The sequence below is a fragment of the Gymnodraco acuticeps genome, unplaced genomic scaffold (genome assembly GCF_902827175.1).
Source record: "Gymnodraco acuticeps unplaced genomic scaffold, fGymAcu1.1, whole genome shotgun sequence".
In the NCBI taxonomy this organism is placed as follows: domain Eukaryota; kingdom Metazoa; phylum Chordata; class Actinopteri; order Perciformes; family Bathydraconidae; genus Gymnodraco; species Gymnodraco acuticeps.
The window spans coordinates 4,345,036-4,359,028 of record NW_022989799.1 but is presented as its reverse complement, the minus strand read 5'-3'; the positions used below and the strand labels follow the sequence as shown (position 1 = coordinate 4,359,028).

Here is a 13,993-nt window from a genome sequence, read left to right as displayed (position 1 = left end):
GTATTCCTCCGGGGAACAGCGGCCGGATTTGCCGTGTCCAGCCCGTGCTTTACGCACGTACAGGGACAGATCAAGGGTGCTTCGTCATAATGACCAACCCCTTGTGTCCTGGGCTAACCCTTATAAGGGCAAGCCTGTTACTAAGCAACGGCTCTCCCACTGGTTTGTGGAAGCAATTGCTTTGGGGCTCATACGAGTCAGAGTTCGCAGGCACCCTCGGGTCCGCGAGTTCTTTCGACTCAGGGTCTGGCTGCATCCTGGGCTCTGTCCAGGATGTCTCCCATCCAAGACATTGGTGCAGCGGCGAGCTGGTCCTCGCCGCTCACTTTTGTCCGCCTCTTAACAGGCTGGACGTTCTGTTCCCAGTATGACTCAAGCAGTGCTGGGCACCTGGTTGAGTCAGAGCTCTACCTGTTGGTTTGGTGATTTTCGAGATAAGCTCGTCTGACAATACGGGAGCTACAATTTCCCATAGTGAGACATCGAACGGAGTGTTATGAATGAGAACTATAGGTTACTTACGTAACCCCAGTTCTCAGAGTAACATGAAGTGAGATGTCTCACCAGACGGCCCTCCTTGCTATGGTGAAGCGAGAAGAGGTGCTTATTTTGAATGACGCATGCGTCGTGGCGTAAGCTACTTATAGGGGGTGAATTCCCTGACGCTGACGTCAAGATCACCAGCCAATCAGGATTGGCGTAATGAGATTGATGCTGCTGTTTGCTCCGCGATGAGGCGCATCCCATCGTGAGACATCTCACTTCATGTTACTCTGAGAACAGGGGTTACGTAAGTAACCTATAGTTTTGTCTCTAAGGTTTCAAGGAGTTTCTCTACGGTTTGTATCTCCCATTTGATTACGTTATCTCTACGGTTTAAAGGAGTTCTTCTAAATCTAAGGTGTGAAGGACTGTCTCTACGGTGTGAAGGTGTGTCTATACGGTTAAAAGGAGTGTCTCTGTGGTTTAAATGATTGTCTCTACTGTTTGGAGGTTTGTCTCTATGGTTTGAAATAGTGTCTCTATGGCTTGAAGTAGCGTCTCTATGGTTTTAAATGTCTCTACGGTTTTAAATGTCTCTACGGTTTTAAATGTCTCTACGGTTTCGAAGTTTGTCTCTACGGTTTGAAGGATTGCATCTACTGTTCAATTCAGTGTCTCTCGGGTTAAAGGAGTGTCTCTATGTTTTGAAAAAGCCTCTCTACGGGTTTGAAGGAGCGTCTCCACGGTTTGAAGAAAGATCACAGAAGTTGGCGAGATCCTGCAATACTTACTGTCGCGGTAGCAGACATTGGTTTAGTTACATCCAAGCCATACAGCAAAGGTGAACAAAACTCTAGAGAGCAGGCCAGATAGGAATACTCTGCCTGTGAGGTCAGTCTGAGAGCATTAGCATCCACAGAAGGACAAGCCTGTATACAAACTGAGGCTAGATGGGGAAATCCAACCTGTGCATGCTGATGCTGAGGCGTTTGTCTCCATGGATCCCACAATTCCATATTGAATTGAACAAACTGCAGCAAAGGTAGAACAAGTGGTGGAGAACCCCCTATTGTATTTGAGAGAAGCACAGTAAGAGAAGATAGTTTATACTTTTGATTGGCAGAAAAATGGTGTCGTGAAATATATTCACAGGTATTTTTTTTAAGGGGGACAGGAAAAGCTCTTGGCAGAAAATAAATGATGAAAATGTTTTTAATCCCTCACTGATTCAGCCCAGCAGCAAGAGATGTACCAGCTCTTTTCATTATCCCTTTGAGACACCCCTGTTCCTTCTGCAGAACGCCCCAGTCAACACTGTGTGGTGACAATTACTCCATCCTCCTCCTCCTCCTCCTCCTCCTCCTCCTCCTCCTCCTCCTCCTCCTCCTCCTCCTCCTCCTCCTCCTCCTCCTCCTCCTCCTCCTCCTCCTCCTCCTCCTCCTCCTCCTCATCTTCCTCCATTCTCTGTATCGTTCTCCCCACCTAATCCATGGACAATTTTATGGACACAATGTTCCCTTTTGTGATGTCTAATTGTTTGCGAGAATAATAATATTACATTGGTAATCCTTATGACACATGTATTAGAAATGGGGAACCATTTCTTCATAGAATGAAAAGGCAATTTACAGGAGGCAAATTAGATGATGGCAAGCAGATTTGTAATGCCACGGGTAAGGTAGCGTAATGGATTTGTATGCCACCAGACTGTGAGATGAGAGTCATTAGCCTGTTGCCCTGGAGACATACAGTCATAAAAATAACTTCTCAAAATCTAATGGCTGCATTTATATGTAATTCAATTTGAACCCTTGACTCTGTACTTGTCAGGAACAACCTCACGCTTAGCCTGTCAACAATTTGCAAAAGCTCAGAAATTGTGACGATGCATGCTCTATGTTTCGGTTCATAAGTCTCTGATCTTTTTTTTAACCAGATCCCCCTGCCCACAGAAGGTTCTCCACTCACTCCTGTGGCAACCGTTTCTCGGTACGCCTGCCAGAGACGGACAACCCTGGAAAACCATAACAAGAAATTCACAGTAAGAAACTCTTCTCTAACGTCATTCTGGACACAGCACTTTTACATGTCGCCCACCTTAAGCTGTCGCACTGCTTTCCCATGCAAAAAGCCTCCTAATCTGTTCTGCTCTAATTGGATGGCTGGCTTGCTTCACTCAGCAGCACTCTGACACAACTCCCCCCAAAATACATTAACCTGCAAATGAGCAGCATCTGCGGCTCTAGCGTTTTAGAGATGCAACAGCTGACAGGCCCACGATCCCTGGCACCGGGGCCGGCACGGACACGCCCTGAGGCGCCAAGATGGCCGACAGACGTGACGCTCCTTACAAGAAATTATGAATCTGTCCCTCTGCCATCTGGTGGACAGTGTAGCAGGGAGGGTTAGGGTGGGATTCAGGTTCCCACAAATAATGGGGAAATTATTAACTAGTTGATTGGCTCAGGTGTTGATGACACCAGAAAAGGGCAAGGATGTTACATTGAGACAGTGGTGGAAGAAATACTTATATTGTACTATCATAAGGGAATGTAGAGTGGTGCCAGTTTGAGTCTTAAAACATCAAAATTACCTAGCATTTTACCACTTCCGGTTCCCTCTTCTCGAAGTCAACGCTTTTTTGAAAGTTTGTGGTTTGAAGCCTGAATTAAGGTCTTTGGGTATTACAAGCTGAATAGATTTCACGTTTGATCTACATTATAAAATGTGGCAGTATTTACTCCACTTGTGTATTTCCAAAGCTTTCATGTGTGATACAAACAGCTGTTGAGAAGTGGCTAAATGAGACTACTTAACATCATCACAGAAAACATTAGGTGCCTTTACTTAGCAGTGATGATCAGCAGTCTTCATGATGTAGTACGTTCATAGCCTAAAATTAGCATGATATTTCTGGCTATTGCATTTATGCTTAAACAAATTATAAAATGGTGTTAATATTTGGAGATTATTTTATGACACGATATGTATCTTGTATCGAACAAATGTTATTTTCTGCAATATATCGATATCCAATGAAAATGTGACGCTTACTTCCAGGTCGGCCTAGAATTATACCTCATCACTGTACCACTCTTTTTACAAGAAAAAGTCCTGCATTCAAACTCGTACTCTATTAAATGTACAAAAGTATTAGCACATAAGTATAAGCATCAAAATAAACTCAAAAGTAAAGTGCTAATTATTATGAATGGTCCATTTCAGAATCATATCTAACTAATTATATTATAGTTATAGAGCAGTTTGAATTCATATTTTTGGGGGGTAGGTGGGAATTATTTGAATTATTTTATATATTTTTGTTATATTATTATAAAAATATCTACAATATTTTCTAAAGTGTGTTAAATCGCTTGCTATAAATATGGTGTAATATGTTATGTAGTATTTGCATATCATTCATCTCCAGTTGTGTGATCCCTCTCGGAGGCACTGTGTTGGTGCCGCATTTGGCACAGGATAAGAAATCACTGTTCTGCGGTGTGCGTTATCCCCGAGAAGCGTCTGGCAAACCATGTGTGTGTTTGAGTCTGGAGACCCGCTGATGAGACTATTAAGCACAGCTTACCGAGGGCCCGTGAGGCAGCGGCTCTGACATAATGACTTTTACCTCGCAGTGATTGTAAGTGTACGTATTAGAAACACACACGTGTTACGCAGTTCACCCACACGTGCCTGCGAGCATGTGCTGTTCACAGCGGCAGACACGCACAGATGCGCCTTTCCTTGAACTAGTTTGGCTTTTTTTGCACTAGTGGGCAACTGTATGCAACTAGTTAGCTATTGATTTAACATGTATGGCTTTTTCTTAAACTAGTGGATATTTTCAGGCCACTAGTTGTGGTTTTCTTCTCTCTAGTTCAGGGATGGCCAACTTTGATGGTGGTGGGGGCCACATAATTGATGTACTGGCCACCAGGGGGCCGCAGATTCACTTGGAACACACACACAAATTCCATGTATTGTATGTAATTATTAACAACTATACTAAGTCTGACATCTTCATTGACATTTTACAATATTTCAGGGAACATCCTCTAATAAGCTTGCTAAACAAATATCAGTTCACAGAAATGTTATTTATTTTTAACAAGTGGCATCCCAGCTAGAAATGTTTGGTTCTAAAAACATTCTGAGATTGTTACAGTCATTGTTCTTGGAATGTTTTCAGCGGGAAGTTTTTGTTTGGTCTCCAGACGTTCTTCGGAAAGGTAGGATAACGTTCTCTAAAAACATTCTTAAAATGTTTGGTGATAACCTTCTTCAAATGTTTTTGATAACATTGTTAGAACATTATGTCCTACTATAATTAAAACATTTTCAGCGGGAGGTTTTATTTTGGTTTCCAGAATGTTCTTCTGAAAGGTAGGATAACGTTCTCTAAAAACATTCTTCAAATGTTTTTGATAACATTGATAGAACATTATGCCCTACTGTTCTTAAAATGTTTTCAGCTGCAAGTTAGATTTTTTATGTTGCCAGAATGTTATTATTTTAGAGAAGGATAACATGGTTTATGTTAAAAAAGTATGCAAATATTCTGTGGTAACAATTTACTAAAATATGTTTACATTATTAGAACATAAAGACATAATATTCCTGTAATTGTTCAACTAAAAATTCCTGGGTAAGTGGACTGACCACTGTGGTCATTAGGATGATTATGATAGTTTACTTAACTATTGGAATTTGACTATTAACACATGTAAAAGGATGACTCGGAATCAGCTGGTGAAAGTAACATTTGTTTATTAGAAAATGGGAGCTGGGAGTGGAGGTTGGTTATGGCGGCAGTGGGAAACAGTTGTTCCAGGGTGGGTGGAGAGGCCTTGCTGGTCTTGGGAGTGTGGAAGGCCTTGGATTTGTCCTGGGAGAGACACAAAAATGAGTGTGAGGCAAAAGCAGGCAAAGTTGTCAAAGAATATGCTGGTAAAAAGGTAGAGCGGCACGCAACAAACCGTTCACGGCAACAATCCGGCAGGAAATGAGCGCAGGCTGCAGGTTTTCATAGTGTGGCTGATGAGCAGGTTGCAGGTGTGGTTGATTGGAGATTGCTCCCAGCCGTGTAGAGCAGACCAGCAGGCAGAGAGAGAGAGACACACAGTAGAAACAAACACATACAAACACTAACAGGGGTTCTATTTCGTCCCTACTGACCGCCAGAGGCGGTGCTTTAGCACTGGATGTGTCCATCGCGCGCATGCGCAGCTCGAGTACCAATACCAACAAAGTCACCTGTGACCCACGTGACACCGGCTATATCAGCCGGTGTCGTCAGTGGATCTGTTCCCTTTCATCTTCTCGCTGCGCGAGAGTACCTTGGCTACATTTTTTGTAGCCTACAGCGTTCGTTCGGTTGGAATATTTGTTAAGGATTCTCTGCAAACAGCTGGCTGCGTGCAGCTTCGCGACTCATCCAGTCGGGGCCGCGGGTTTACCCGTCCTCCAGGAGCTGTGGCTGGCTGCGCAGAGACTTCGTTCGGACAGGTTGGTGTCGGCTTGGTTGGTGATGGCAGTGTTTTCGCTCCCTCTCCCAGCCTAGTTGTCCCGTTACTGTCTGTTTTGCTTTTTGGGCTTCAACTTTTATGGTGACGGAGGTGTTTCCGCTCCCTCTCCCAGGAGTTGCCCTTGCTGTGCTTTTGTACTTATTCTGCGAAGTTCATTAGCATTGAGCTAGTTAGCAGTAGCGCTGCAGCCACTCGGCTGACGCCGTGTTAAGCACCGGAGTTTCCCGTGCTGTTTTTTCTTTAGAAGCCAGTTTCCGGTCTTAGCTTGTGTAAAGCTTCTTGATTTGGGGTGTAGCTACATCCCCTTTGTTTGTTCGGCGAGTAGCAGCACCGCTCTACTCTTCCCGTTCAGAAGGTAGGCATTCGTCTTTAATTTAACCAGTGAAGGTAGTGTTCTCGCCCCCGCTCCTGGTAGACGCTAAACTGCCTTGTTTATTCCTTTAAGCAGGTAGCTGGTGAAGGCTGTGCTCTCGCACCCGCTCCCGGTTACGCTGCATCTGGCACTCGTGTTTAATTTAACCAGTGAAGGCAGTGTTCTCGCCCCCGCTCCTGGTAGACGCTAAACTGCCTCGTTTATTCCGTTGAGCAGGTAGCTGGTGAAGGCTGTGTTCCCGCACCCGCTCCCGGTTACGCTGCATCGGGCATTTGACTTAAATTAACCAGTGAAGGCAGTGTTCTCGCCCCCGCTCCTGGTAGACGCTAAATTGCCCGGTTCCCGTTAAGCAGGTAGCTGGTGAAGGCTGTGTTCCCGCACCCGCTCCCGGTTACGCTGCATCTGGCACTCGCCTCTAGCTCAACCAGTGAAGGCAGTGTTCTCGCCCCCGCTCCTGGTAAACTGCCTTATTTATTAACCCAGCTAGGTGAAGGCAGTGCTCTCGCTCCCGCTCCCTCTGCCGGTAACGTGGGTATACTTACATCCCTCTTTCTGTTTGGCGAGTAGCGGCGCGGCTCTACTCTTTCTGTGAAGCAGGTAGCTGGTGAAGGCTGTGTTCCCGCACCCGCTCCCGGCTACGCGGCGTCTGGCTACCTACAGAATGGCTCATGCATGTAGCGCCTGTATGGCTTCTCTTGAGCCCGAGGACGGCCATGACCGCTGCCCCTCTTGCCTCGGCCTCGAGCATCTAAGGGAGGCTCTCACGGTAGGGGCCTGCATGAACTGTAGCTGCATGCCCCGGGCACTCAGAATGGCTAGACTCACTGAGGTGGAACAGCTGGCGGCAGCCAACGGACACCTTTCTTGGTCACATCCTCCTCCAGATCAGTTCGGCCGTCCCCGGCGTCTTGAGGGAGCGATGGCCATGGGTGCACCCCCCAATAGGAGGACTAGAAACAGGCTGTCCTCTAAAGTGGATCAGCTGGCTACCGACATGGACACAATGAAGTCGCTCCTCTTGGCCCTTCAGCCAGGGCCCGGTATAGGTGCTGCTAGTGTGCCGCCTGCCCCTCCTTCGGTTGCCGCCCCTCCTTCGGTTGCCGCACCTCTGTATGAGGATGCCTTGTCGCTAGCGGCTTCGGCTAACCTCTTCAATGAAGAGACGGAGGACGAGGTCCTGCTCGAGGAGGCTTCCCTCTCCTCTGCTCAGGGGTCTCGGCAGGGCGTGGATGACGACTCCATGGCGGCCATTATTCGTACGGCCCTGGTGCACCTGCAGATTCCGGTTCCGCAGGCCGACTTAGTTCAGGCTAGTGCCTTCTTCAGGCGTAGCCCAGCCTCTGTCCCCCTCACCGTTCCTCCTTCAGAGGAGTACCTGAGGGAGCTCCTGGCATGCTGGAGGAACACCAGGGCCCTCGGCCACGCTGGCTCCGATGCCCGGACCTTGGCTGCCATGCAGGACCCAGCGAGGGTGGGGCTGGGTGGCATGCCACCCATTGAGCCTTCCATCGCCTCCCTGATTCTGGCTCCTGACGAGGCTCTAAGGCCTGTGGTCAGGTGCCCTCAGCCTCAGTGCAGGGTCACAGATGGGCTGCTCTGTAGGGCCTACGACGCAGCAGCACGAATGGGTCATATCGGGAACTCCCTCTCCCATCTAATGCTGGCCGTCTCCGCCTCGCTGCAGCAGGCTCCGGCCGAGCCTTCTTTGCTGGGCCTCAGTGATGCATCACTGCAGGCCTTTGCCCTAATGACTAGGGAATTGGGATGAGTTATGTCCTTTCTGGTACAGACTCGTCGCCAGGTTTGGCTGGCTCAGTCACCACTGACGGAGACATGTAGGAGAGTCCTCCGTAGCGTGCCAGTCGTGCCAGGGGAGCTGTTTGGGTCAGCTGCCCTGGAGGCGCTGGAGCGCGCTGCCCAAGCTAGGCAGACCAGGCAGCAGCTCTCGGGTCTTCGCAGACCCGTGGCCACTCCCAGCAGGCCCAGGGGCCGCTCTAGCAGGCGCACTCAGCCACCGGCTTACAGGGGTGGTCTGCAGAGGTCCCAGCGGCCCACTCAACCGGCCGATGGCTTTCGTGCCCCAGGTCGCCTGGCTTCCAGGCGGCCTCGTGCTTCAGAGCCTTACCGGCGCCCCCCAGGGGGCCCCAGGGGCCGGGGGGCTAGGCCCTGAAGTCCCGAGGCCGGTCGTCGGCTGTTTTTCCCAGCAGCAGCTCAGCTACTGGGCTGCCTGTACTTCCGACCCTTGGGTGATTTCCACCCTAACCCAGGGCTACGAATTGCAGTTCCGACGCCGGCCCCTAGCCTTCGGCCGGGTCAGTATGACAGTTGTCAACGACCCGGCGAAGGCCTTAGCTCTGGCCCAAGAGTTGTCCGTCCTCTTGGCCAAGGGCGCAATCGAGCCAGTGGACCCCCTGCTTCAGGGCGGGGGGTTCTACTCGGCGTACTTTCTTGTGAGCAGGAAAGTTGGCGGATTCCGTCCAGTTCTGGACCTCAGAGGAATCAACAGATTCTTGAGGGTACTGCCCTTCCATATGTTAACCACAGCAGACACCCTTCATGTTGTCACACAGGGGGAGTGGTTCACAACCGTGGACTTGAAGGACGCCTACTTCCACGTGCCAATTGCATCCCATCACCGGAAGTTCTTGAGGTTCGCCTTTCAGGGCCGACATTATCAGTTCCGGGTGCTTCCCTTTGGTCTCTCCCTCTCTCCAAAGGTGTTCACCAGGGTTGTAGCGGCAGCGCTCGCTCCCCTGCAGGCACAGGGCATGAAGGTCCTGCCATATCTGGACGACTGGCTGGTTTGCGCGCCGTCCCGGGCCCAAGTGGCCCAGGATACGGCGCGCCTCTCATCCCATGTAGCCCGGTTGGGCCTAACAGTGAACGCCGGGAAGAGTTGCCTGGAGCCTTCCCAACAGGTAACTTACCTGGGGATGGTCCTAGACTCGGTCGCCATGAGGGCCTACTTGACACCTCGTCGTGTGGACGACATTTCCCACCATCTTCGCATCTTCAGACTGGGCAAGAGGGTGCCTTACATCCAGTTCCTCCGGCTCTTAGGCAGACTGACAGCTGCCTCAGCCGTTGTGCCCTTGGGCATGCTATCACTGCGCCCCATGCAGATATGGCTGAACAACTTTCGCTTGGACGCCAAGCGGCACAGGCACAAGAGAGTCAGGGTGTCTCAGCGGTGCCTCCACTCTCTGTCCCGCTGGAGGGACAGGGCCTATCTTCTGATGGGTGTGCCTATGGGCGCCATCCCATCCCGCCAGGGAGACGGTCACTGTGGATGCATGTCTCTCGGGGTGCGGTGTGGCAGGGCAGGACTGTGCAGGGGCAGTGGTCTGCCCAGGAAGGTGCACACCATATCAATGTGCTGGAGCTGCGGGCTGTGTTGCTCGCACTCATACATTTTTTACCCCAACTGGCGGGCAGGCATGTGCTCATTCGTTCGGACAACATGTCCGCAGTTGCCTAAATCAACCACCAGGGGGGCACCAGGTCCACACAGCTGCTCCGTGTTTCACAGAGCCTCTTGCCTTGGGCGCTCCTCCGCCTCGCCAGTCTGCAGGCAATCTTTCTGCCAGGAGACCTGAATCAGGTCGCAGATTTCCTCTCCCGGCGCAAGCCTCCACCGGGGGAGTGGAGGCTTCACCCAGAGGTGGTGGAGACAATTTGGAGCCTTTTCGGCAGGGCCGAGGTGGACCTCTTTGCCTCAGAAGAGTCGAGGCACTGTCCCCTCTGGTTCTCCTGGACGGAGGTGACCAGCCCGTTGGGTCAGGATGCCCTGGCGCACGACTGGCCGGACACTCTCCTGTATGCCTTCCCGCCGCTGCCTCTGATACTGCAGACGCTTCAGAGGGTCCTTACTCAGGGGCACAGGCTCCTTCTGGTCGCCCCCCGCTGGCCGGGGAGAGTCTGGTTCCCACTGCTGCGCAGTCTCTGCTGCAGCCCACCTTGGCGTCTCCCCGACAGGAAGGACCTTCTGTCACAGCTCAAGGGTCAGATCTGGCGTCCCGACTCTCACCGCCTTCAGCTCTGGGTTTGGCCTCTGCAGGGCCCAACCCACTGTTGAGCGGCGTCACGGCATCAGTCAGGGAAACTATCCTGAATGCCAGAGCTCCATCCACTCGGGCACAGTATGAGTGCAAATGGAAGCTCTTCTCCCACTGGTGTGTGAGTAAGGCTGAGAATCCGGGGCATTGCTCCGTGGCCACCAATTTTGGAGTTCCTGCAGTCCCTTCTGGAGAGTGGACGTTCTCACTCCACTTTGAAGGTGTATATGGCTGTGATCTCTGCCCGACATGTCGGAGTCGATGGCGCCACAGTGGGGCGCCACAGGTTGGTGTCCCTCTTTCTAAGAGGGGCTCTACGGCAGCGTCCCCCTAGCACCCCAAGGGCCCCGGCTTGGGACCTGCCCCTAGTGCTGAATGCCCTATCATCTCCGCCCTTCGAGCCCCTGGCCCAGGTCGGGCTTAAGTGGCTGTCCCTGAAGGCAGCATTTCTGCTTGCCGTAACCTCAGGGAAGCGAGTCGGAGAGCTTCATGCCCTCTCCGTAAGCAGTACATGCCTGAGGTGGAACTCCGATGACTCGGGCGTTACCCTCTGGCCGAATGTGGCGTTCCTGCCCAAGGTGCTTCCACTAGCCCACTCCAATCGGCCTATCCAGCTGGCACGCTTTAACATTCCACAGGAGAGCGGCACACCTGAGTTGCTGTGCCCTGTGCGTGCCCTGAGGGCGTATATTGATGCTACAGCCGGTATACAGCAGTCAGAGCAGCTCTTCGTTTGCCATGGCGGCACTAAGAAGGGTCGTGCTCTCTCTAAGCAACGGCTGTCCCACTGGGTGGTTGATACCATCACACATGCCTATGGGGCCAGTGGCCGCCCCCTGCCATCAGGGGTGAGATGCCACTCTACAAGAAGCATCTCAACATCGTGGGCTGCCATAAGAGGGGTGCCCCTGGAGACCATCTGTGCCGCGGCATCATGGGCGTCTTCTGGCACATTCACCAGGTTCTACCGAGTCAATGTCGCCACTCCTCACCCTCTGGGTGTGGTCCTGTTGCCAAGCTCCGCTGCTTCCAGCTAGGTGAGTAAGTGCTTGGATTCTTCATGACATGGTTGGTATAGGTCATCCAGTGCTAAAGCACCGCCTCTGGCGGTCAGTAGGGACGAAATAGAACGATAGTTACGGCTGTAACTACAGTTCTATGAGTCCCGGATGACCGCCAGAGTATCCTGTCACTCAGAATTCTTGTGTGCTCGCGAGAAGATTCTGGGAACAGATCCACTGACGACACCGGCTGATATAGCCGGTGTCACGTGGGTCACAGGTGACTTTGTTGGTATTGGTACTCGAGCTGCGCATGCGCGCGATGGATACATCCAGTGCTAAAGCACCGCCTCTGGCGGTCATCCGGGACTCATAGAACCGTAGTTACAGCCGTAACTATCGTTTCAGGGACAGGCAGTGATAGTCGGTACATTCTTCTAAATGTCTGTCTTTGGTTTTCTAAGTGTTATTCGATCCATATGACCATAAAGATATGTGCATAAACAACAAAAACACTTGGGGTATAATGTTCGAACAATGTTATCACCAAACATTTTAAGAATGTTTTTAGAGAACGTTATCCTACCTTTCAGAAGTACATTCTAGGAACCAAAATAAAACTTCTCGATGAAACCTTTCCTAGAACAATGAATGGTAACTTTCTCAGAATGTTTTTAGAACCAACAATGTCTAGCTGGGAACTCAGACATGCCTACGCAAACGTGCAATATCATGAATTACGTGCTTGTTTTTTTCTAAAAACGAAAATGTGGTGACATCAGATTTATTTTAAACATCCTTTTCAAACAAATGCAGCAAGTTTGTTTTTTAAAGCGCACTACAAATAAATCTGACGTTGACCATGACCCTGTTAATATTTCGCATCACAGGAACATTTTATAAAAAAAGAATAACCTCCTGAAAACATTATCCAAATGTTGCTTTCAAAATGTTCTTCTTTGGTTATCAGGTAACATTGAGGGACCGTTTTATAAAGAACTTCTTTAATGTGTTACCCAACAATGTCCAAAACACATCCTTAGAATGTTGCAGGAAAAACGTTCCACCTTTGTTAACATATCACATTAAAGGAACATTTTATAAAACCCTTCTGTCATCTCAGGCCTCAATAACATCCTGAAAACATTTTCAGAATGTTGCATTGAAAATGTCCTTCATTTGTTATCATGTAACATTGAGGGAACGTTTTATAAAGAACATCTTTAATGTGTTACCCAACAACGTCCAAAACACATTCTTAGAATGTTGCAAGGAAAACGTTCCACCTTTGTTAACATATCACATTAAAGGAACGTTTTATAAATAAACTTTCTGTCATCTCAGGCCTCAATAACATCCTGAAAACATCCTCTGAATGTTGCAGTTAAAACGTTATGTCTTAGTTAACCTTAAACCTTATAGGAACATTATTTGAAAAAATAAACATCCTAAAAAGGTTCTTTGAACATCAGATTAAAACGTTTCTTTAAAACCTTATTAGAACCAATAGGTAACGTTAGCCAAATGTACATGTTACACATTTTTCTAACATGTAAGACCTTTCCTTCGACTAGTTTGGCTTTTTTTTGCACTAGTGAGCAACTGTATGCAACTAGTTAGCTATGGATTTAACATGTATGGCTTTTTCTTAAACTAGTGGATATTTAGAGCCCACTAGTTGTGGTTTTCTTCTCTCTAGTTCAACACAATGACTTACTAGTTAACGTGTACGTGCAACTAGTTAACTAGTGAATTGTTTCAAAGTCATACATGTTTACTAGTGCACATCACTAGTAAACTAGTTGTACGACGTACATGTCAACTAGTAAGTAATTGTGTTGAACTAGAGAGAACAAAACCACAACTAGTGGGCTGAAAATATCCACTTGTTCTGGAAAAAGCCATACATGTTGATTCAACAACTAGTTGCATACAGTTGCTCACTAGTGCGAAAAAAGCCAAACTAGTTGAAGGAAAGGCCTTACATGTAAGAAAAATGTGTAATATGTAAGGTAAAAGTCTAACATGTTTATAACAGAACCTGACTAGTGAGAACAAATGCCCTCTACTAGTTAACTAGTAAGAAAAACATTGGTGTCACTAGTTTACTAGTGACTCCTCTAAGGCTTCACTAGTTAACTAGTGAGATAAAATGTGTGTAACTAGTTAACTAGTAAGGTAAAAACAATTGTACTAGTGTATCTAGTGGACAATTTGGACCTCACTAGTTAACTAGTGCACATTTTGAGCCTCACTAGTCAGCTTGGAAGACCAAAACAGGCTTCAACTAGTTAACTAGTGAACATTTTGCCTTCACTAGTTAACATGTAAACTGCGATATGCATCCACTAGTTAACTAGTTGCAGTTCATATGGCCAACACGTTAACTAGTCAGCCATATGCAAATGAAGCAGGAGGGACCCAGATTCTGATTGGTCAATTCAGCTCTGTGAGGGAGAGCCTTAGCAATGTTTTTAGCAACGTCTTGAAGACGTGAGGTGCATCAGTCGGGTATTTAGTGCCTACTGTTAACATATTGTCCGTGGGAAGTCA

General features: G+C 48.7%; 1 protein-coding gene across 1 annotated transcript in view; it reads left to right on the top strand.

Moving 5' to 3' along the window:
* dntt (deoxynucleotidyltransferase, terminal) overlaps positions 1–13,993 on the top strand; it is a 195,937-nt gene that overhangs the window by 20,766 nt on the left and 161,178 nt on the right. The window contains exon 3 of the mRNA XM_034223875.1: positions 2,420–2,524. Within this exon, the coding sequence (XP_034079766.1) occupies positions 2,420–2,524 (105 nt within the window). The remainder of the gene's footprint in view (positions 1–2,419; positions 2,525–13,993) is intronic.